The sequence below is a fragment of the Ictidomys tridecemlineatus genome, chromosome 13, assembly GCF_052094955.1.
Source record: "Ictidomys tridecemlineatus isolate mIctTri1 chromosome 13, mIctTri1.hap1, whole genome shotgun sequence".
Classification (NCBI taxonomy): Eukaryota; Metazoa; Chordata; class Mammalia; order Rodentia; family Sciuridae; genus Ictidomys; species Ictidomys tridecemlineatus.
The window spans coordinates 88,615,401-88,640,273 of NC_135489.1; the positions used below are offsets into that span (position 1 = coordinate 88,615,401).

The following is a 24,873-nucleotide window of genomic DNA, read 5'->3' on the forward strand; positions in this document are numbered from 1 at the left end:
CAGTGAACCTCCGACTGCAAATCCCTTTACCTTGACCTCCTTCAAATTCCATTTCATCTTCTCATCTTATTAAATATGTTTTTGACCAAAAAATAGGAAATATTTTCTACCTCCTGGGTTTTGTCACCCAGAAATGATACATATTTTGCATCTGTGTTAATTGCCCAACTTAGATTTCTATCTCTGAGAAAACAGGAAGTGTTCTTTCTCAGCCTGTGGCCCTTTCCTGCTCATATGGAAAAGTTGAGTCCCTCTTTATTTTCTCCTGACAACACAATACCAGTGATTTATTTATGCTGTGTTTTTCAAAGACTCCAGAAACCTGAAAATAATCTAGAATAAAATGAAACTATCTGGGTTTATAAGAGCTCCCACAAAACTGTTTGACTTAATCATCACCATGGAAAACCCAGCTTCCCTGAGACCCGTGTTTGTGCTGCATGTCAAGCATGCCTGCCTGGCTTCCTGGTTTCTAGATGGCTGACTTGGTGTGTCAGGTTGTTCTTTTCATTTCTTCTGCATGACTCTGGGGACTTAGTGGGAGGCTGTTCAAAATTGCTCTTTCCTGATTCTCGGATAATATGTTAATGTCACTTTTTTCAGCTCTTGAATGCAAATGACAAAAGACAACCAAAAGTCCCACAGGTTTTCTTCCATGCTATTCTGAAATAACTGTTTGACCTTGCTATCATTTATTTTCCTCTAAAAATACTAATCCATTTGCAAGGCCCTTTCTCAAGTTGCTGGAAAGAGCTGTCATGCCCAGGGGGAGCCTGGAATGGGCAAGACCATTTCTCCAATGTAAGATCACAGAGAAGCACTGGTTTTCGACTCAGAAGTTTCCAAGTGATGGGAGAATCACTTAGTGAGGCTTCCAGATGCTCCTACTATGTGTAGTGAAGACTCAGAAATTTAGGGTCACAAATGGCTGTGGTAATTGGGACTTGGAGAAATGATTGTTTGTACATACCCAAAGTCTATCTCATGATTCTCTGTGACACCAAATGAAATATGTGCCCATAACATCTGCTTTCCTGTTACATCTCAAGATGATGGGAACAGCCCCCACCAGCTCAGCATAGGCAGAGGAGTCTGGTTGTCTGGTGGTCTTACTTTTAAAAAGTCATCTGCTGAGGGATGAGGTCATGCGGATCTCACACACCTGTCATCCCAGACCCTCGGGGAGCTGAGGCAAGAGGATTGCAAGTTCCAAGCCAGCCTGAGCAATTTATCAAGGCCCCAATCAACTTATCGCAAGTTCCCTAAGCAACTTAGAAGGAGGTGAAGGTCTATTAGAACATAGTGCTGATCTCCCCGAGTTAGGAAGCTTTATGTAGGTCCTTGGTCTTCCCATTTCGAATTATTAAAAGGGCAGGAAATAATTGAACTTTCTCCCTTCAGTTTGTCTATCAAGCCTGGATTACTGACCCTAAAACAGCCCTTCGCCAGAGGCGGAAAGAGAAGAAAAAGTCTGCAAGAGAAGAGCAGAAGCGAAGACGGAAAGGCTCTGGGGAGGGTGAGTGTGGAAGGGGCAGCAGCTGGGGCCAGCGCCCTGGCCCTGGGCCCTGAAACAGATGGCCCTGCAGGGGCAGATGGCAGGGAGGACACCCCTGAGCTCCAGGAGGCTCTCATTTGTCCCTTAGCACTCACGGCTGGGTACAGTGACAGGTTAAGACAAATACCATAAGATGGGAGGGGAGACAGAGCAAGGTCAATCCTAAGAAAACAGAAGGCAAGAAACTAATTTTAGGTGATACTAAGTAACCAAAAAAGAAACAAAAGAGGAGGCCTGAGAGTTAAGTTAAAGCCGCTCTTGGAAAAAGTCAATAAGAAAGACTGAACCTTCAGCAATTTGATTCAGAAAATAAAGGTGTGGGGTATATATTTAAATAATACTCAGGAATAAAAAAAATAGACAACATTATCTAATACACAAATAACAATATGGAAAAAAATAGTTAGTAAGGAAAAAGAGAAAGATAACTTATTGCCAACATTCAGTTCAACATTATGCCAAGACATAGGACCTAAACACATTTCTAAGGAGAAAAAGCATCATGAAACACCAAAGCCAAGTTGAAGTGCAAGCTGCATGCTCAGGATCATAGTTTCATCTCACACACACACACACACACACACACACACGTATCACACGGAAGACTAGTGTTTGGGATGTGTTAAGAATGCCTAAAAAGCATAAAAGAAAAGTTCAACCCAATAAACAAAATGCTATGAAAAATAATTCATAGACCAGAAAACAAAAATGCCCCCCAGGTGCCAAGTCTCACTAGTAATATGAGAAACACAAACTAAATATGTAGACATACTGGCTTTATAAATTATTTTTACCTGTTTGATCAGCAAGAGACAAAACATGTCACAGCTCTGGGGTTGGTGGGAAGGGATGTACTCGCACCAGCTTGGAGTGGTGCTGGAAGGGCCACACATCAGAATCTATTATTTTCAAAGGTCCACGTTGTACTACAGCTCAGTCGCACCAGTGGGTGTGTGGCTTAGATGAAGGAATGTCTGTACATGTGCACAAATTCACGTCTGAGAATATCCATCCAACCTATGGGTTAATAACAAAAACTTAGAAACATTCTAAATGTTCATACAAAGAAACATTGAGGGCTGGGGTTGTGGCTCAGCCTTAGAGCGCTCACCTCGCATGTATGAGACCCTGGGTTCCATCCTCAGCACCACATAAAAATAAATAAACAAAATAAATATACTGTGTCCATGTATAACTAAAAAAAGAATTGAATGAATTTGTGTTATCAATAGACGATATCATACTGTTCAGTGATTTTAAAATGACACAAATGGCTTTGAATCAGCATGGAGAACAGTCCCCAGCATATTATTAAGTGAAAAAAGACTCTTTGCAAAACTACATGCACGTAATGAAACCATTCACCAAACAAAGGAAACAACGCCCTGGTATTTTAATGGATACATGTAATGTGCCGGTGTCTGCAAGCAAGAGGGAGATTGGGAAGGACACTCAGTACCTAGTGGCAGTGGTCACTTCTGGGAGAGTGGAGACTCAGTGTATGGTCAAGATTAAGTGTTTTGTTTTGATTATTTACAAAGAAAATGTATCTACAAATTTCTTGTAAAATTAAAAAGGTAGTCAAAAATAAGAAGAAACATATTTGCTTTTTTTTATTAGTTGCTCATGACAATACAATGATCTTGACATATCATACATTTGAATCAAATGGGGTATAATTTTCTAATGTAACTTTAGTTGCAAAACCTCTCTACTTTTTGACCTTTCTTCCCCCTGATATGTCCTGGCAACTTTAATGTTATTTTACTTAGTTTCAAAAGACAAAAGCAATATACACTCCAAGCAATCAGTGGCGGGGAGGCAGGCCACAATTGGCCCAGGCCCCACCCTTGGGATCTAGCACTGAAGGGGCAACTCCTTACCCCCTGGCTTTGCTTCTACCCCTTTGTTACATGCAAAAGTCTCCTTTATGGGCTTTTCAAAACTGAGCTGATGCTCCACCAGTCTCTCCTGTACTGTTGTTAATAGCATCCCCAGAACTTTTCTCCAATTAGGTATTTATGAACCTGTATCATCTTTTCTTAATGGCTGTCAGAGATTCTATAGTACAGATATGCATCATTTATTCAATTGCATCATTCTTAATGGACGTAGGGTTGCATCCAGATTTTTGCCATAATGCTCAATGCTGTAATAGGTGTCCTTGCAAAAAAAATGACCTATAGTCACATGTGAGTGTCTTTAAATATTTAGCAAAGATAGAATGTGCGTTTCCCACACAATAGGAGTCAGTTCTCAGAAGCGGGGACACCGGGCTGAGGGACGTGGCTCTTCATTGTAACAGACATCTTCCAGGAGGGCTCAGCACCGGGATTCCTACAAGTCTGGTACAAGGGCTTCCTCTTGCCACAGCTTCATCTTTCTGAGAAATGGAAATGGCTTTCGTTTTCATCTGAGTTTAGTGAACTTCCTGGCTGCCGGGCCTGGGCATTCTTGTCTCCTGTCTTCTAGGTGATCTGAGCTGTGAACACGGTGCTATTCCCCATAGCTCTGCTGGGAGGCTGGATCCTTCCTCTCAGCTGGTGTCACTGCTAGGCACACTGTCCTCTCTCGTGTGTCACACGTGTTCTTCTTGCTCATTACTCACAGTCTGACTTGGTGATAGTATGCTGTAGCTGAACCAGTTTTAACTTTTGATGTCATGTGTCTCAATTTCTCATTGTAATTTTAAGGACATTGATGTGCCTACTATTCACCTCAAAATTAAGCACATGTTTTTCTGTATTTCCTACTCAGTTTATTTATATCTTAAATTTTTAGTTATTCCAGGAGATAGAAATTATTTTTAAGCTCTCACATGGATGCATAATTATGTTGCCCCTACTTATGAAGTGGCTCTTCTCGTTATTGGAGTTAAGTTCCACTCGGGTGGGTACTGAGCTCTGCTTGTCCTCGGGTGTGACTGGGGCTCCGTGTTCTGCTGCACTCTCCTGCTGAAGCACTGAGCCACGTGCTTCTGAGTCTAGCAGCTATGCAGTTAGCTTCACTATTTAACGAGGCAAACTGCCCTCACTACCCTTCTTATTCCCAAGCACTTGTTCTTCCGACACTTTTTGGCCAGTTCCAAGAATGTGTCCCTGGTCATCTTGCCGTTGGCTCAGCACTGCATATCATAAAGATGATTTCAAGTGCAGGCGCTGTGCTGCTTACCTGCAAACCAAAGACAGCAATGACCTAAAGACACGCACACCCCAAAGGAAGTTCTACTGGGCACTTTCTAGATCAAGGTGACATTCCCTCCACATCCCTCTGGACATGGGAAGCACAGTGTGTCCTGAGGGGCAGGTGCTATTCAGTGCTTCCTCACAGTGGCTGTGGACTCCTTGCCACAGCCCAGGGGCCTTTTAGTTAGCCTGTCTTGCACATGGGCAGGGACGGTCCCAGAGAGGGAAGTAATGTGCCTGAGGTCACACAGCCATTCAGGAAGTAGTGAGTCTAGAGGCCATCCCAGGCCCTGGGCTCTAGCGCCCTCTGTCTTAACCAGCCCAAAGACAAATGCAGGAAAAGGAATCCTGATGGCCCAGGAACTGCAAACCCCACTGAAACCATAAGCACAGACAAAACAGTGGGGAGCAGGAGGAGACAGGATCGCTTGTGCACCAGCGAGTCAGAGATGCAGCATGCACAGAGTGGCACCCTGGCCAAAGGCCCAAGGTCCTGTCTGAAGACTAAAGAGCAGGTTGGCTTTGCTGGCCAAGCAGGAAATAAGCAGCTGTAGAAAATGAGGTGGGATCATAAGATTGACCAGACAGCAAGTTTGAAAAGGTTAACAGAAGTCATATCATCTTTTCAAATTTGCTCTCTTAGGGCTTCCAGATAAGGCACAAGAAACCCAGTTAAATTTGAATTTTCTAATTAAGGAATAAATGATGTTTAGTTTAAGTATAATTTGCACAAATTTTTATGAAATATGCCTATATTAAAAGCTTTTCTTGTTCATCTGAAAGTCAAACGTTCAAGTTAACTGAGTGTCCTGTATTTTTACTTGTTAGATCTGACAATTTTAACCTTAAATTATAGGATAAGAAACAAACTGAAACCTTGTGGTGTCTTATTCAGATACTGCAAACCAAAATGTGTTCACATCATTCCAAAGAATCAAAAATTAAGATTTCATAGTGTACATCTGGAGTTGGCAAACTTTTTCTGTGAAGGAGCAGATAGTACATGTTTTAGGTTTTGCAGTCTGTGGTTTCAGCTGCTGCTCAACTCTACCAGGTGGAGTGAAAGTGGCCGTAGGAAGTACACCAAGGGGCTGAGCTCTGTCCCATTAACATTTGAATTTAACATAATTGTTACATGCACAAAATATTACTCTATGCAGACCTTTCAAACTATTAAAGATACAAAGACCAGGCACAACTCATAAGCTGTCTTCTAATAATATCAGCCAGCCAGAGTTGACCAGTACATGTAATTCTAACTCCGCAGTGAAGAACATCTGAACCCTGGAGCATCAGGGTGAGTGAAGTAAACCAGACTCAGAAAGTCAAGAGCTATGCAGTTTCTCTCTGTGGAAGCCAGAGAGAAAGGAGGGAAAAGGGGGCGGGAAGGAATCCTGAAAATAGAGGGGAGACCATGAACAGAGCAGAGGAAGGGCAGCCGGGAGCGAGGGAGAACGAAGGGGGCTGGGTGAGGTCCATCAGGTTGTCCATGCTGGGACGTGCCACACCAAGACCCACTGCCATGCGTAACTCTACTGCACCAATAAGAAAATGATTTTTTAAAAAAACTTGAACATTGAATTCTTATGTTTCCCCAGGAACTCTTAAAATAGTCAGAATGCCCTACCTTGAATTATACATTTCCTGTTAATCTAGAAAAGTAGCGTTGGCATTTTGTTACCGAAGGCACCTAACTCATCTTTGTGGCACACCTCGACAGGTGCGGTGGAATGGGAAGACCGAGAGGACGAACCGGTCAAAAAGAAGTCTGATGGACCAGGTAACAGGCTAAAGACAGGCGTGCGCCCTGGGGAGTGTGGAAATGAGAGCTGCCCAGGAGTCACATATGGAAGGCTCCTGAAAAGTAATGCACCAGCTCTGTCTCGGGACCGCGGCTAAATAACCAGCGTCCCTCTTATCTCATCTCCACTGCAGCGGCTCCAGAAGCACCCCTGGCCTTTGTGCTGCCGGGTGGAATGCTGGGTTAGTGTCTGTTTGAAAAGTCCTCTGTGCAAGTGCCCAGGAGAGGGTTTTAGTGAACACATCCCAGTGTCCCCTGGAAGCCATCAGATTAATGGCAGGAATAGAACTGGCAATCAGTCTTTATTGTCTTGCATAATCTTTTACATTTACTTTTTAGTTGATATATAATAACTGTGCATTTTCATGGGTGCAGGGTGATAGCTAGCTACATGTCTACCTTGTGTGCTGATGGAATTTGGGTGGTAACACATCCATCGCTGCAAACATTTGTCTTTTCTTTGTGTTGGGAACATTCAAAATTCTTTTAGCTATTTTGAAATATACAGTTCTTTATTGTTTGTAGAAGCACTGAAGGAAGGAATTAAGCGACAGGTGAGCAGATGTGGGAGTGGAAAGTGCTCTAGAAGCTGGGGTCCTGTGGCCCTACAGTAAAAGGGGAAACCAGGTCCCATGGAGCCACTTGCTAGAGATGCCACAGCACCAAGGGACAGGACCCTCATCTGCTTGGGTTTTACCAAGCACGTGATTTGGAGACGTTTTCTCCAGGAAGGGTGAGAAGCAAACAGGAGAACCAAAACAGTTCCCCAACAGCTTCTCCAGGTTTGCACACAGCCCCACCCTGAGCTTCCCAGACTCCATCTGAGACTCCAGTTGGCACTAAGTGAGACTTGTAGGCAGCACCCTCACACCTTCATGGTCCTCCCCCGACACCCTCCTTTTCCAGATAACTGGATCCATGAAACCGGATATTCTGTTTTCCTGAAAGCTTTGTTTGCTAATAGTAACTGACCCATTAGATACCTATCTTGTTTTCCAGGCCCTTTCCCAAGACCTGTAGCCATATCAACTGGTTCAACCCCCTCAAAAACTCTCGTTGCCACTTAACAGATAAGGAAACTGAGGTAGAGTGAGATGCACTAACTTCTCCAGGCCTATACGACCACAAAGGGCTAGGGCTCAATAGCAAGGAGTCTGGGTCCGGAGTCTGCGCTCTGAATGCCTCTGCCCTACCACCTCGGTGGTTAAATTCAGGTAAAATTTAAACCCTAACTCTGCGTCAGTGACGGGGCGTCCCAGCGTGCATTGTTCACCTCTGAAGTGCTGCCATCTTACTTCTAACATCAGGTCCACACTGGGAGAAGAGTGAAGCAGTACAGTTCCTCTTCACCACTTCTAAGGAAATAATTGTGGTTAGGACAAAAAATAAGTCATCAGAAACATAAGGAGCTGCTCACTTGTGGGTCCTTCAACCTCCAGGGGCCCTTCCCTCTCAAATCTACACTGAGCAGCCCGAGGCTCTGTCCACACTGGTGTGGGTGACATGCTGGCTGGAGACAGTCCCTGGGAGGACAGGAAGTGGAGAGAATAGCCCAGGGGTTGATGTCCCTCGGCTGCAACGCCTTCTGTGGTGCAGTCGCTGCCTTCAGCCTCTGTGGCCACTGTTCTCCACCTGTGCATCTTGGCTCAGCCAAGCAGGCCCTCGCTATCTGTGTCAGATTGTGATGTGGGACATGGTTGCAGAGGTTCAGGGGAGGCAGAGGTGGCAGGAAACACCTTCACAGGGACCGTGAGACATCACAATTCTGCCCTGCTGTTGCTCCGGGGCTTGGCTGACATGGGCAGCCCAGGACCTTCTCTCCAGATCTTTCTCCCAACTTCTTTCCCAGACCACCAACTACCCTCCTGGGGTCCAGCCGGCACCTCCAAAACCCCATCTTTTGCTGGATAAAACTATTGAGCTCTTCTTTGTCTCCAGCTGGCCCATCTGGACTTTGTCCAGAAGCCAGGAAGTTCACAGCTAAGTTGCCTGTGATGCTTCTCCTTTTGAAAAGAGCAAATCTTTGAGAGAAGTTCTGCTTTCCTCCTAGGCCACCTGCTTTAGAAGTGGCTGTACTTTTTCTTTACAAATCCAACTCTGACTCACATTGTGGCCTTCGGAGCAGAGAGGGGTTAGTGGAGAGCAAGAATGGGTCATGGATGTCAGACCTGCCCGCAGTAGGTCGGGCTCAGCAACCCTGCAGCCACCGGCTGAGGAGACCTGGTCTACCTGAGTGAGCAGGGCAGGCAGGTCACATGGTAGCAGGCCGCGCTCACTCTTCTTCTCTTGTCAGAATGTATGTTCATGGTGCACAACATGCAGTTTCCATGTACATGGTGAGGTAGTGAATGTTCCAGCAAATCAGCCTGCCACACCTCCCGTAGTGACCCTGTGTGTGTGGAAAGGGCACCTCAAGAGGGCTGCATAGCAGATTCCCAGCATACAATACGGCACCCTTAGCTGATCCTCGTGGTGCACCTCAGGGCTGTACAGTCCCTGGTCCCTCTGAGCCAGTGACCTTCCACGTTGCTTCCACCTGCAGCTGCACACACTCCTTCCCTGCACCTGCCCACCCGGTTGCTCTCTGCTTCGGTGGGTTCCACGTGTGGGTCCTGCAGCATATGCTTTTCTGCATCTGTCTTATTTTGTTTGACATAACGTCCTCAGTGTTCACTCATGTTGTCTCAGTGACAGGATTTCCTTCTTCTCTGAGGCTGATGAATATTCCAAAAGGCGAGGTCGCCACTGTGCTACCTCCTCCGCCTTCCATGATGTCAGGGAGCTCAGGCTTAACCCTCTGTGGACCTGGGCAGCTGTCCACGACCTGAGCTCAGGGGAGTCAGCTCAGCTCCCACATTGCAGCTCTCCAGCTCCCCGTTCCTGGACAAGGACAAAGACACAAGGACATGGGGAACCTCAGGGCTTCTGCTGACAGGGGATGAGTGACACCTTTGCAGAAGCCATAGTTAGCACAATGCAGTGTGAGCATGATGGAGACCCAGGTATGGCACAGACTCACTCTGTGCACTGAGCTGTCTAGTGACAGTTCTGCTGTGGTCTAACTGCAAGGCACGTGCAGTGAGAAGAATCAATGGTGAAGAACAGGAGAAAACCAGAAGGCCCTCCAAAGCCCTGGTCAGCTGGACAGACTATCAGTCCTGTGCCAATGACAGAGTCATCTTTGAATGCAGTCTCTACCTTAGTAAACCTGTTAGGGTGGGCCCTCCATAAATGAGGGTTCCTTTTCTCACGAACAACTGCAGATCAGAAAGATTCAGGAAACAACTGCATCCACACTGAACATGTACAGACATTTTTCCTTGTCCTTATTCCTAAAAAACCCAGTATGACAACTGCTTACCTGGCAATTGCATTGCATCAGATATCATGTCATCTACAGATGACTGAGAGCATACAGGAGGATGTGTGCAGGCCCTTTGCAAACGCTGCACCCTTTTGACTTGAACACTGTACAATCTGTTGTCCACAGGATCCTAGAACAATCTCCTTGTTTTTTGAGGGAAAACTGCAGTTGAACCCATTTTGACTGATATTTGGTCAAACATTACAAATTCCACCCTCCTTTGGCCTTGTTTTGGCCCCTACGTGTGTAAGGCCCCACGTGGCCTCCTGGCTGTGGGCCTCCTCCATGTCACATTGAAGATCAGGGGTCCCACTGCTTCCCAGGGTGCAGGGCAGACACCAGGCCTGGCTCCAGTTAAACCCCACTGTGCCACAGGACAGCATGGTAGCCATGGGGTTCTGTTCCCTTGCAATCTTGTGTTTCTTCCTCCAGATAATATCATCAAAAGGATATTCAACATCTTGAAGTTCACCTGGGTGCTGTTCCTGGCAACGGTGGACAGCTTCACCACCTGGCTCAACTCCATCTCTAGGGAGCACATTGACATATCCACCGTCCTGAGGATCGAGAGGTGCATGCTGACCAGGGAGATCAAGAAGGTAATCCCTCTGCTTCTTCCACACTGAAAGGGCTTTCAAATTCAACACACAGGTTATGTCGCCCGATTCTAAGTGCTGGGAACCAGGAATGTTTCAGATGCCCAGTTTTTCTGGATTTGGGAACGTTGGTGTATACACAATGACATGCCGTGTGCACGGGGACCCAAGTCTACTCATGAAAGGCGTTTATATTCCATACACACCTGAAGCTCATTCCGTGCCATATCTTTGTGAGTGCACACACATTTTAATTGCAGAACACCTGAGGTCAGGTATAGAGTTTGCCTCCTGTGGCAACATGTCTGCACTCAGAGCTTCTAATTTTTGAGCATTTCAGATTTCAGACTAGTGATTCTCAATCTGTATCTAAAACTCTAAATAAGGTAAGACAAAATCCTTTCTTTCCAGGTAGTCATTACATAAATTCTTGCTTTTCTGTATTTAAATCTATTCCCTGCTCAGGATTAAAATAGTCAAACACCACATGCACCTTCAAAAATGGATCCTAAGTGGATCCAGCCTAAGGCACGGCCACAGCTTCCTGCTCTGCTGGTGTGGAACAGCAGGGAGCCTGCCCTCTGCCTCTGGCATCCAGCTCTGGACTGGGCTGGATTCCCTCACCTATAGACATGCCTATAGACTTTGCAGTGTCCTATAAAGAATTATAGTTTTAGTATGGAAAGTTTGATCCAAAACTTCTTCTAGAAAAACTATCATATTGTACAGAGAAATAAAATATACAGTAGTCATGTAGGTATGTCCATTTCTGGAAGAGTTAATAAGATTTAGCAAAGCTATGTATATATTATAGGGATTTCTTGTTTAGAATTCCTAGTACTACTGAGTGGCATGAGTGACCCTACATGAGGTGACATCAATCCCAACCTGCCTACATCACGTTAGTCCATATTCCAGGTTGACCTGTGTTCTGAGAGTCGTCTGTGCTGAGAAATGGCAGGTGGCTCATGGGCAGGTGCTTCCGTAAGAACTGAGGCCTGTCCCCTGTCTGCAGGGCAACGTCCCGACGCGGGAGAGCATCCACATGTACTATCAGAACCACATCATGAACCTGTCCAGGGAGTCGGGACTGGACACACTGGATGAGCGGCCTGGAGCAGCCCCGGGAGCCCAGACAGCCCACAGGATGGATAGCTTAGATTCCCATGACAGTATCTCCAGGTATTTCACTTTCTGAACAATGCATTCACTTTTGGCCAATGTGATGAGGTAGATGTCATCAAATATGAGAAATGAATGAATGAATGAGGTGGAAGTTAATAAAAAAATTCACATGGTATCCCAATCCCTGCTGGTGATCTCCATCCACAGAGCTATGTCAGAAGAACTGTCCTCATCTGACCACACCAGATAAAAACAGATATCAATCACAAAGGATAAGAAACACTCGTGTGTTTTATAGGAATGGTATTTCCAAGCCAGAGGTGAGCAAGATTGGTCCTTCCCAGTCCCCAAATTATGGTTTATGCCAGGGACTGCATCTCTGCTGCCTCTCAGAATGACCATTCCACAAGAGTGTCTTCTATACTGGGGTTTTCTACCTTCTGTTGCTATCCTGGATATTTCCTTTCACAGTTGTTACTTTAGGGCTTAGAATAAAAATTCCAGAAATGATCCTGGTAGCTTCCACCATCCCTGAGTGCTAGGAGTGCTTGCATTGTTCCACAGCAGGATTGGCAGGTGATCCAGGTCCAACAGTGGCTGTGCAGTACATGTCCGCCACGGGCCAGCACTGGACACTGCTCCTGGGTGGCCTCATGTTATCTTTTCAGATCCTGCAAGATGCGTGCTGATGTCATCTCTATTTTACAAGGTTCAGTTAAGGGCAGGCTGAGAGACTCACTCAGCCATGTAGCTGGAAACTTAATGATAAAGCAGTCCCAGGATCCAAGCCGTGTGGTTCAGCCCCGAGCCCAGCTCTGAGCTGCAGCGCTGTGCTGTCTGCTTGCTTCTCCCTGCATCCCAGGCCAGTGTGTGACTCCTCTAGGAGCCTGGGGACTCTGCACCCAGTGTTGGGTTGCTGCTGAGGAGTGTGCCACACTGGCCCCTGAGTCCCAGCAGGAGTCTCTGTCCTAGGAGGAAAAACAGCATCACCTAGGTGATTCACTAGCCCAGCGAGTCCATCTTGTGGTCATTTCCTAGGTCAGGAACAGAACCACTGAGGACATGTGTGGATTAATTATTCTCCTTACACATGCCATAGCACCTCTTCTAGGCTGGGCTCAGTTCTGGGACACAACCATAAAGAAAGGGTCATCTCCTAAGTGGATCAACCAAGCCTAAGGCAAGGCCACAGCTTCCTGCTCTGCTGATGTGGAACAGCAGGAAGCCTGCCCTCTGCCTTTGGCATCCAGTTCTGGACTGGGCTGGCCACACTGCACCATGGTGAGGCTTGAGGCAGGGAGAAGCCCTGGTCCTTTGCAAACACTGACTGGGTTTCCAGATAAGTAGGTGCAGGGAGTGAGATGGTTGATCAATACCAAACTCAAATGGGATCCGGAAATTAAAATTGCCACCTAAGTGGGCAGAAGTGGCTAAACTATTTTTGTTGTTTTTTTAACTTGATGTGCTGTTTTGAACTTTGGCTAATTTACTGTTTTTGAGCCTCTACACCAGCCTAGTCTGCTACAGAATAATTATCTATTGATCCAGATATATGTATTGGAATGGAAAGATATATATGTGTGTGTGTGTGTGTGTGTGTGTGTGTGTGTGTGTATGTGTGTGTGTGTTAAAAACTCAAGTGTAGAATAGTATTATGCTGAGATCTCATTTTAATGTTAAAACTATATATTCATGCATATATTGATTTAAATATAATATTTTACTGATAAAACTGCATACATATAATCCCTTCCTGTCCTCTCAAAATAGATACTGTTTCTTTTGAAGTCCTTCCAGGGATAAACAAATGAGATTGTATTTCTCCTTTAATTTGGGAATAATCTTTGATTCTTTATATGTTGCAAAGTCACAGATATTTCAGCTATTAAGTGTTCTTGTGAGAAGAAGCAACGTTAAGGACAGAAACCTCTCAAGGTTTCAAGGTCAAACTGTTTCCTAATTGAGATCCTGTCTAGGAATTTTTTAATTCCTAGGAAAAAAAAATAGTTAAGAGAAATGTGTCCCAGGATCCAGACTGTCTTGGTGCTCTTCCTTCCCGAGCACATGCACATTTCCCACCACTCGTTTCTGGACCCATTAGTAATGCCAGAGTCACCTGGGGAGAACATTGTTCAGCGCTGCCATTGGCGAGGAGGGACAAGCAGGGCCTGTGCCTTCTGGAGCTAAGACTAAAGGGGGGATTTAGTCTTAGAAAAGACATCGGAAGATGGGCTTTGCTAAGACCAAAGTCATTATTTTGTAGTTTATTGTTATTTTTTTGCAGACCAAAATAACTGTTCTATTTGGAAGCTGCCAACCTTAATTTGTTCTTATAGCAAGAAGTCTCTTTATGTCTTTAGATGGATGTCATTAAATGGATTGTTCTCTCTTTCATTCATTTTAAGCCAAAATGTAAAACCTGTCTTTACCCCATTTTCCTGGGCACTCATGGGTTCCAGTTTATCTCATGGTAGCTCTTCTATGAACAAGAAGATTGGCCGGGGTGCCACCAGGGAAGAGTGTGTGCTAAGCATGCTGAAGGCCCCGGGTTTGATCCCAGCTCTGGAACAGTAGTAAGAATAGGCCACAGGTGCAGGTGTCAGGGGGGTGGGGAGGTGAGGTCTGTGCCTGGCAAGCTGGCCACTGGCTCATGCTCCCTTCCTGGTGACAGCACCCAAAGAAGGTAAACCAGGATCCCCAAGTCCCCAAGCCCACACATTTTAGAAAACCTACTCATAACCAATGACATCTCAAATAGTTAGGATAATTATGAAGGAAATACTGAGATTCTCTAGATGTGCATTTTCCAAATGATATTACTTTCATTCATTCATTTTTTCATTCATTATTTCTCAGCACTTATAAATGCTACCACCCTCCGCTTTGTACAGTGCCCCTCTGCACGTGGGAAATGTGGATTGGGTTTGGTATTGTATTTGAAACATTGAAAACTTTATTTTCATTTTTGGAATTTCAAAACAAAAAAAAGTCACAGAAAGCTGTGATTAACTTAACTGAAAGTCATGTTCATGCCCACCTGGAATTACTTCTTCCCACTTAGTGAAGAAGGTAACTGTATGCATGCAGTTCTGTGATCTGAGTATTACACCTTGCATCATTTCTTCAAGAAAACATGCTTTCCTCTGGTGTGACTTACAGTGTGGACTCATCTGCCTTTTTATTCCTTGGCCTCCCCTCTTGCCTTGTTCCGTAAGACTATTCACCCCCACCTCTAAGTTCAGCCATGAGGGGGAGATGCATGGAGTAGCTCTCTGTGCCCATCATCACATCATTACCATGACTAGCAGCATGAACTGTTTTGGGGACTTCGTGAGCCACATGATCTTCAGAAGGGGAGAATTCCCACAAATACAGATTTTTTTTCCATAAGATATTTAAGGGCTTCATAGGCTTCCTAAATCTCATACATGGGCCTAGCTGGAGAATTACTGCTTCACAACCAAATTCTGAATCAAAGAAACCAAAAAGAATACTAGAAAGCAAATTGAAAATAAATCTTCCATAAAATAATCATCCGTCATTCCTATGCATAACAATATGCAATATGCCCAATTAAGTCATTAAATATCACAAATCAAAAAACATGGGAGGAAAAAAAATAAGAAAAAGAAAGTCTGATTATAATTAAATCAAGTACACCCAAGATCACAAATATAAAACTATACAGATGATCAGATACAGTGAGTCAGGAGATATTTAAATTCATTGATTGCTGTTTAACAAACGGTATCAGAATATTTCCCAGGTTCTGAAATGGTTGATTGATACAGAATCTGCTAGAAAACCACAACCGTCCCCATTAGTTTTTAATGTACTTTGACTTTGATTTTCAGCCTAAAGAAAGGGAAGGAGAGAAAGGCCATTTTCCGGCATCAGCAGACTTGCCCTGTCGCACTGTCTGAGCCACACTCCCAGTCTCTACCTCAGCAGCCTTGAAACTTGCAAACAGTAACTGGTCCACTCCACTCCAAATCCCCAGGAGGCTCTGCTGGGCAGCCGGTGACCCCCCCAGGAGGGGTCCTCCTGTGGAGACTGGTGCTCAGGCCCTGGCCTCGCCCTGTCAATGTGGCCTTTCCACCTCCAAGGCTCCTGCTCTGATGTCCTGTTTTCAATGTGAGCACACAGTAGGTGGCCAGCGTGAAGCCTCACTGAGGAGTTCACATTTCCTTGGCTGGAACCTCATGGTTTTCTTCCAATCCACATGTAAAACCACAAGCTCGACTCTGAACAGCTGACTTGTCAGATGGGGTACCGCCCACCTTCCCAGAGCTAAAGCATTACCTTAAACCCCTGCAAGTCACGTTAATAACATTCTGACAAGCGTCCCCCACTATGCAGGGGGAAGCATCATCTGAAACCCCCCAGGAGCTTGCTGTGTGCCTGCAGGTGGAGGCCCTGCTTTGCCCTGCCCAGTGCTGTCCCATTGGGCACCAGGGATGAGTGTAGCAGTGGCCTCCACCCAGGCCCAGGCATGATCCAGAATAAAAACTAGGCAAAACGAATCATTAACAGACAAAATGGACCTGGTGTTGCTGGAACTCCTTTGTTGGTTTCTTTGTAGCGTTTGATTTTATTTTGATGTTGGTTGGTGTCCAGGTGGATATAAAGCCAACATCTCTTACACCCAAGGCGTTTAGTTTGGCTGAACTGAATGTCACTCAGAAAACAGGGTGGAAAATTCAGTTGGTTATGTCGTTCCTGAGCTTCTCTCTCTGATTTTGGAGACTGTATTTTTTAAAAAAAATTAAAATCTTCTATGCAAATTGTATGAGCAGTTATTTCTACTCATGCAATTAGATTAATCAATCCTCTCAAAGAACTCAGGATAACGATTCCAAATAAAATATATTTTCTTTGATTTTAAGAACAACTCCATTGCCAAGTTTTCATTATGTAAATTATGCTCTTTGAAAGAACTGTTGGGACTTGTCTTTGTTCCGTTTCCCTGTCCCTCCAGAGAGTGCTCCTGGGACTTCCTCGCCACCAATGTGTTTTTAACTGGGGTCTCCTGTGTTTCGTGTCTGCCAGACAGGTCCTCCCTGCCTGGGTGGTTGGTGCTGGTGTCCGTGTGGTCACTGCATGGCCGTGTGTGGGCCAGTGAGCCGGGTGGACCTGGAGCACACTGGCGTGTTAACTCTGTGTTTCTGTGACTGTTTGCGCTGCTAGCTGCTACACTGAAGCCACCATGCTGTTCTCAAGGCAGTCCACCCTTGATGATTTAGACGGACCAGACGCTGTTCCTAAAACGAGCGAGCGCGCTCGGCCTAGGCTCCGTAAAATGCTCAGCTTGGACATGTCCTCCTCGTCAGCTGACAGTGGCAGTTTAGCATCCAGGTGCTCACCTCGTGCATGCTTCCTCCCGGTCTGTCACCTCCCCCGTGCGTGGCCCCGAGTCCTCGGATGCACCTTGTCTTTCTTTTAAGAACTTGCATGTCTGACAGAGCATGGCCCCAGCCCTCAGGGGCAGCCTGGTCCCAGGACAGCTTTCCATGATGCTCACTGCTCCCTAATTTTTGTCTGTTAGGAATTTCTTAACGTTCCTGATTGCCCACATTATCTTGCATTTTTTAAGCATTTCACACTTTCCATTTCCAAAGACATAATCATATTCCCTACATTCTATTTAGAGCTTTTATATATGATCCTCATGGAGTAGGAAGAAAACATTTTTCTCATGATTAAAAAAAATGCATACAGCAGGAAAAAATATGAAAACTCTGGGATCTATGGTCATTTTAAGTTGATACAGAATAAATCTGTTTTATTTGCATAATTATCATAAAAGTCAGAATACATCTTACCATTGGCTTTGGGAAAGAATGTGATTATGCTGTAAAATATATCACCTTTGTAGATTATAATTTGTTTTATTTGGAAAAAATTACTCCTGGCTTGTTTCATCACTAAGTCCTGCCCTTAAAACAATAATCACTGAGGAATGAAATTATCTGCATGCACCCAGAACTCCTTCTTTGAAATGCCTTAAATGGTCGGCAGGGAGATCAGCCACTGTTTGTTTATCCTGAGATGAACATAACCCAGTTCAAAATGAACTTCACCCTGGCAGCTTGCGGGGCAAATCAGAGAGGCACCACCTTTTGCTGCAGCCCTGTATCTTGACACGGTGCAGCAGGGAACAGGGCCTGGCGTTGACAGCAATGCCTTCCTGCTTGGGACGTCTCTGCAGATGCAAGTTCTGCAGGCCTTCTGGTCCCTTGAGTCCTGGAGTGCCCTCAGTCCCTCGGGCCCAGACATGACCCCAGACCACTGTGCTTCCACTGGCTTACAGTCACACTGCAAGTGAGACCTGGGTGAGGGGTCAATGTCATGGCCTTCCTAGGAGGCTGTATCTAACTGAGGTAAGTCTTAGCAAAAATCCTGGTGGGCCTGACAGTCCAGGAACCTTCTACCTGATGCGGTCCTTTAGGGCCAGAGCCCTGGGGGCCTGAGCACCTGAGCAGACTTTGGGGTTCTTGGGTCACAGGATGCCAGGAAGGGCTGTGCCAGGACCATTCGTCACTCGTGGACACGTCTAAACAGATAGTCTTTGCATTTGAGCTCCTCAGCGTTGGAGGAAGCAGCCTGCCCTCGCATGGCGGTCAGTTAGGGTACGTCTCTAGAGCAGCAAGGAGCACATCCAAATATCCAGACAAGTGTGGCCCCTCTGGCAGCTGCCCTTGTTGGGGAAGGCAGTCATGGAAGGCGTGCCACTCACATGGTACGTGTGGCTGCTCTCCTTCCATTTCTAACCTCCCTGCACACCCCTACGGGGAGTTAGGGGAGAAGGATCTGAGAGGAAAGTGCAGGGCAGCAAAAGGAGGGACTGACTCTATGACTAGAGCAGCTTCTGAAAAGGAGAGGAGAGGAGGAGCTGGTAGGAGAAGGAAGCTGGGGTGCTGGAGGGAGAGCAGGAGCACGCCCTGGGCACAGCAGACGGCTGGGAGAGAGCTCACTGTGGCAAGAGAAAATGGCAGACGTCAGAACAGAAGCTCAGTGAGAAAGGGCTGTGGGCTGCAGGCTGGTGGAAGTGTAGTCGAATGAGCTACGCACTGATAAGGGAAAGGCCCAGGAGCGGGAAACGAGGAGGAAAAGCCAATATCAGAGAAGGGTGACTTTTTTTAGTTGAGCCAATATTTATCAAGTCATCGCCCTTGGATCTGGGTGGGTCCCTTTCGTAGGACTGAGTAGAACACATCTTGGTCCAAACCCCCCCAACAAAACCGGCATGGCTTCTCCTCCCCACACACTCTTCTGCTCGTCTTCAAAGACGCTGACGGTAGGTGTGCCGAGCCGTCTTGATTTGGAAGTCTGCACCAGAGCTTGTGCCTCTGAGTCTCCATGCTGTTTCTGAACCTGTGCGTAGGTGGGTTTTGCTCCTCGAGGGCCGTATGACGTGCTTCTGCTTCTGAACGACATGTGTGCCCACATCCTCCTTGGCATCCAGAGACCCCTGTGCAGCGGATCAGGTGCCAGGGTCCTGGGGAAGTGAGCAGGGGGAATCAGGGAGGCGGGGTCTGAGCTGCTCACATGCCTTGATGCTTTTGCTTGGGCGTTCTGAGGTGTCTTGAGCACGTGGAGAGATCCTGGGGGGGGTGGGGTGCTCAGGCAGGGTTCTGCGCCCATCCCCTGTCTCCTGACAGTGAGCCCACGCAGTGCACCATGCTATACTCACGCCAGGGGACCACGGAAACCATAGAGGAAGTGGAGGCCGAGGCAGAGGAGGAGGTGGTAGGCCCTGTGCCCGAGCCCGAGCTCGAGCTCCAGCCTGGGGACACCCAGGAGGAGGAAGAAGAAGAGGAGGAGGAAGCTGAGTATGATCTGGGCCCCGAGGAGGCCAGCCTCACTCCCGAGGAGGAGGAATGTCCACAGTTCTCCACTGATGAGGGTGACGTGGAGGCCCCGCCCTCCTACAGCAAAGCTGTGAGCTTCGAGCACCTGTCTTTCGGCTCACAGGATGACTCTGGGGGCAAGAACCACATGATGGTCAGCCCTGATGACAGCCGCACCGACAAGCTGGAGTCCAGCATCCTGCCGCCCCTGACCCATGAGCTGACGGCCAGCGAGCTGCTGCTGAACAAGTAAGGGCAGCCCAGGCCCAGGCCAGCTCCACACCTGCTTGGCTGGGTGCGGAGGAAAGCTCTCCTAGACCCCGAGAGCCAGTGCACATGCCAGGACCCCTGCACCTTGTCCTCCACAAACACCTCCCAGAGACGTTCCCCGCTGTGGAAAGCCTACTACAGGCTGAGCATCCCTCATCAATCCAGCATGCTCTGAAATCTAGAACTTCTGAGCACTGACATGACGTGGGAAGTGCTTGATTTCATGCCATGAAACTTTGTTTCATGCACAGAAATTATTTAAAATATTGTACAAAATTACCTGCAGGCTATATGGATAAGACATTATATGACACAGAAGTAAATTTCATATTTAGAATTGGGTTCCAACTTTATAATATCTCATTTTGTATGTAGATATTCCAAAAATTTGACAAAAAAAACCCTCAAAATCCAAACATTTCCAATCCTGAGCTTTTTAAATACAGGCTACTCAACCTATGTTAGGTTTTCTCCAAACAAACTATAGGCCCCAGGAAGCTGGGTGGGGGGCGCTGCAGGAAGGATCCTGTTCAATGAACTTAAGTGTTTTGGAGAAACTGGAGACAGATGTGAGCACGTGGTTTGTTTTAACAGGATGTTCCATGACGATGAGCTGGAAGAGTCCGAGAGGTTCTACGTGGGCCAGCCCCGGTTCCTGCTGCTCTTCTACGCCATGTACAACACTCTGGTGGCCCGCTCAGAAATGGTGTGCTACTTCGTGATCATCCTCAACCACATGGTCTCTGCCTCCATGATCACCCTCTTGCTGCCCATTCTGATCTTCCTCTGGGCCATGCTGTCGGTGCCCAGGCCCAGCCGACGGTTCTGGATGATGGCCATTGTCTACACCGAGGTAGGTCAGTGTAGACTGGTCACAACGATGGTCTGACAGTTACCTAGCACTGGCAGGGCTGCGTGTCTTTCCACTCCTCACACAAGGAAGGTGCTGGTGTCCCTCCCCTTAGCAGACGAGGAAACAGGGAGGGCAAGACTGGGCAGTGGGGCTACCGTACCCGCTGGAGAGAGCCAGGGAGGCTCTTGGAGCTGGCTCCAGACCTGTGGCATTAACCACACACACAGCAGAACCAAGCTGAGGGCCTGCTGCCGGCTCCTGCCCAGGGACACTGACCACCGCTGAGCAGCGAGGCAGAGTGGCTCTGGCTGGATGCAGCATGTGCCGCTGCCATTTTCATACCCAAAGCCAATCCCCACACACCCCTCAGAAACCTCTGAACACACGGCAGTCGGGGGGCCGAGAGGGTGAGCTGCCAGCATGCTCGCCTTCTGCGTGAGGGACAAGAGGCCGTCTGCCCCATCAGTTGTCCAATTCCCGTCCTGCCCCATCCTATAAATACAGAGGCCACAAGGAAGATGTCAGACCGCCTCGCGCCCCACGTCCTCGTGTTCTTGGGTTTGTGAAGAAGGTGGGTTTTCCTCCCTGACTCTCACTTCCAGTAGCCCCAGAACTGCTTCTTCAAGTGTGGGCAGAGCTTGGACACCTTGTAGGTTAACAAGTAATCAGCCATCAAATTAAAACAAGGTCATATGGTAAGACATCTATTTTAGTCAGCTTTTCCTTGCTGTGACCAAAAAAAAAAAAAAAAAACTGGCAAGAACAATGTAGAGGAGGAAAAGTACCTTTGGGTTCAAGGTTTCAGAGGTTCAGGTCCTGGCTGGCCGGCTGCATGGCTCTGGGCCTGAGGTGACACAGAGCTTCATGGAGGAGGGAGTGGTGGGAAGAGCAACTCAGGACAGGAGAGAGGAGGAAGAGAGAGCTCTGCTCCCCAGGGATGCAAAACATGAGCCCCAAAGGCACGTCCCCAGAGACCCACCTCCTCTAGCCACACTGCACCTGCCTGCGGTCACCATCCAGTTAATCCATGGGGGCAGTAAACCACTGTGCAGGTCACAGCTCTCGTCATCTGATCATTTTACCTCCTGACAGACTTGCCTTGTCTCACCCGTGAACTCTTGGGGGACACCTCCTATCTAACCCTAACAACGTCTCACAAGTATGCAGTTTAGAGCATTGATAACCCAAGTCCTAATTCCTTAACAATGCTGACCTAACTCCTTGACTGTGTGCCACAGCCTTGCTTCATTCTCCACACTCACCAGGCTTCTCAGGGAGGGGTCACCTCTGACCGTTCCACCCTGAGGGTGTCTGTCAGACCCCGGTCTCACCCTAGGAGCTACTTGTGGAGTGGGATTATCTGTTTTCTGTCACGCTGAGGAGTGACATGAATGGGAAATGAAGCCGACTCCCGTTCACTCCACTGTCTGAACCAGTGTCGAGCACTGAGACCCGTGCTAGGCATATGGAGGCACAGACAAGTAGAGATCAATCGTTGTGTCCTGCTTTTCAGTGACAGACACACAAGGAGGGTGAGAACCATACACCAAAGTTGCAAAATAAGCCAGACTCAGAAAGTTTTTAAATAATCATTAATAAAAAAAACTGTGTCATGTGGATTAGAAACCAAAGCAATGCATAACATGCAAAGATATAGATGTTTCTATTCAACTAGTTCCTAAGTACCAGATTTTAATATCTGAATAATTCTGTAAATATCTAACTCAGTGTAAGAGCCAGATCCTCAGACACGGAGGAGGTGAAGAATGGTTTGGGCAGCAGTGTGGGCCATCAGGTGGCCTTGCTGAATCCAGGATGGGGAGCCTCAGTGGCCGTGAGGCTGACCTGGTCACACTCCATGTGACCGTGCACACCCCTGCCACTGGAACCATGTGGGTGCCCTTCCTCTGTGTATGCCCGTCCCTGAAAGGGTCAACGTCCTGAGCCCTCTCCCCCCCTGCAGGTGGCCATCGTAGTCAAGTACTTCTTCCAGTTCGGCTTCTTCCCCTGGAACAAGAACGTGGAGCTGTACAAGGACAAGCCCTACCACCCCCCCAACATCATCGGCGTGGAGAAGAAGGAGGGCTACGTTCTGTACGACCTCATCCAGCTCCTGGCTCTCTTCTTCCATCGCTCCATTCTGAAGGTAGGCGTCCGGTCCTCGGCTGGGCTCAGCCTGCTCACAGCGGCCCCTCGGTGTTCCCGGGGACCTGGGCATCAGGGCAGTGGCAGCCCAGTCATGGGGGATGTGCCCGTGTGTCCTCCTCTGTAAGAACGAGCTGCAGTTGTGTCCACCCGTGGATGTTTCTTCCCAAGCCTGTGACGTTGGTGAGGGAAGTTGTAATGACTCTGGGAGACGTTCTCCCCACACGCCTACCCTGGGTGGGACATGTCGCAACTGGTCCCGCCGTGGGCCTGGCTTGAGTAGTGTGCTGTGTCTTAAAGCCCATACCGTACCGTAAATGTCACCCCTCATTCCAGCTGGACGTTGGAAGGCCTGGGTCTGGTCCGGGGCAGTCTTGGCCACCTCCTGCCACCACCTTGTAGCAGTGTTGCTTTTGTTGGGTGGTTTCTTGTCATAGAACGTTCCCCTTGGTGAGCGGCCACTTGACCTGGGAGGAGGGACCAGGAGCAGCACTGGCCATGTGATCAGGTGCTGAGGAAGCTCTGGCTCCTGGTACGCCCCACAGGCAGGTGCACACCTGCTGGGCCTGCCCTAGCAGCACCTGCTCAGCCTGGCTCCCCAGCTCCTGCTGCACTCCTCGCTCCTGCTCTGCAGTCCATGAATCTGCCTGGAAGCAGAAGCCAGACTGCACATGAGGTCGCCATTGCTGATCACCCCCAGGACCAGGGGCTGTACCCAGGGGTGCTTGACCACGGAGCTACGTCCCCAGCCCTTTTTATTTTTTATTAGAAAATAAGATGCTTAGTGCCACACTAAGTTGCTGAGGCTGGCTTTAGAACTTGTAATCGTCCTGCCTCAGTCTCCCGAGCTGCTGCAATTACAGGCCTGCACCACAGCCCCAGGCTGAACCAGGTGGTTTGAGCAGAATCTTAGCAGCTTTGCTTTCACTCATCCCTGGGAACCAGGCATCTCCTCCCACCAGGCAGATTCATGGAGAGGGTGGCGACCTTCTCCAGGTGCAGACGTTTGGTGAACAAAGGCTGGTGGGGCTGAGCTGGTGACAGTGACGGGGTGTGTGTGTGTGTGTGTGTGTGTGTGTGTGTGTGTGATGCTTCAGATGCTGCTGTGAGCACAGGCGGGTTCTGGGGAGCCTTTTGCTCACGGGGAAAGTCGAGTGACTGCCATTTCGACCTGCTCACCTGCCAAGCTTCCCTGGCCACCCTCAGTGTCCGAGCCAGACCTGTGGTGGACACACAGCCGCCCCGCTCCCGGGACTCCCGCAGGTCCAGCTGGTGAGCTTTCTTGGACCCTCCTTGGTTTTCTGGTCGCGAGGCACAGGTGCTGCAGGACAGGGAGCCAGCGTCCCTCCTGCAGCTGAGACCTCAGTTGTCACTTTCCTGCTTCCTCAGTGCCATGGCCTGTGGGACGAAGACGACATCGTGGACGGTGGCGACCAGGAGGAGTCGGATGACGAGCCCTCCTTCAGCCACGGCAGGAGGGACTCCTCCGACTCTCTCAAGTCCATCAACCTGGCCGCCTCTGTGGAGTCCGTGCACGTGACCTTCCCCGAGCAGCCCACCACCATCCGGAGGAAACGCTGCGGCAGCAGCCCCCAGATCTCCCCGGGGTCCAGCTTCTCTTCCGATAGGTCCAAAAGAGGTATCTGTTGCGAGGCGGCCGGGGCTGCAGAGATCCCCCATCCTCCTCTGGTCTAGGTGGGGGTTTTTCAGGTGCTATCTACCTCATCATATGAAAAGAGGACTCTGAAATCAGACAGGCCCAAGGTCAAGTCCCCCCCTCCGCAGCCGTGTGACCTCATTGCCCAGAGCATCTGACTCCTCCCAGGAACAAGGACTTCAAATAGCACTGACCAGGGGCCAGCACTCTGCCTGATACCCAGGACGTGTCAGGCACCCGATCGTTTGTGCCTCGTACATACAGATGCCTCTGAGCATGTCCAGGTGCCAGGAGGGAGCCAGGAACCACAGCCTGTTGTGAAGTTGTATTTGTGTTCTCTCAATGGGGACTTTTAGCAACACACTCCTGGGGGAGCCAGGCCTCTGTGCCCGGGGCTCATGTCTGCAGCTCGGTGTGATGATCTGCAGAGCCTGAGCCACCTGGCAGATGGGTCATATTTGTTTTACATTTG

The 24,873-nt window shown here is 48.1% G+C and overlaps 1 protein-coding gene across 4 annotated transcripts in view; it reads left to right on the forward strand.

Annotated features, from left to right (window-relative positions):
* The window catches only part of Piezo2 (piezo type mechanosensitive ion channel component 2), a 337,909-nt gene that overhangs the window by 289,888 nt on the left and 23,148 nt on the right, over nucleotides 1–24,873 (forward strand). For 3 of the 4 annotated variants that reach the window (XM_078030440.1, XM_078030437.1, XM_078030438.1), the window contains 9 exons: nucleotides 1,402–1,516; nucleotides 6,461–6,520; nucleotides 10,338–10,504; nucleotides 11,517–11,683; nucleotides 16,814–16,981; nucleotides 19,288–19,725; nucleotides 20,341–20,599; nucleotides 22,563–22,745; nucleotides 24,134–24,383. In XM_078030440.1, the coding sequence (XP_077886566.1) occupies nucleotides 1,402–1,516; nucleotides 6,461–6,520; nucleotides 10,338–10,504; nucleotides 11,517–11,683; nucleotides 16,814–16,981; nucleotides 19,288–19,725; nucleotides 20,341–20,599; nucleotides 22,563–22,745; nucleotides 24,134–24,383 (1,807 nt within the window). The remainder of the gene's footprint in view (nucleotides 1–1,401; nucleotides 1,517–6,460; nucleotides 6,521–10,337; nucleotides 10,505–11,516; nucleotides 11,684–16,813; nucleotides 16,982–19,287; nucleotides 19,726–20,340; nucleotides 20,600–22,562; nucleotides 22,746–24,133; nucleotides 24,384–24,873) is intronic. The other variant, XM_078030439.1, reaches the window with a different exon arrangement.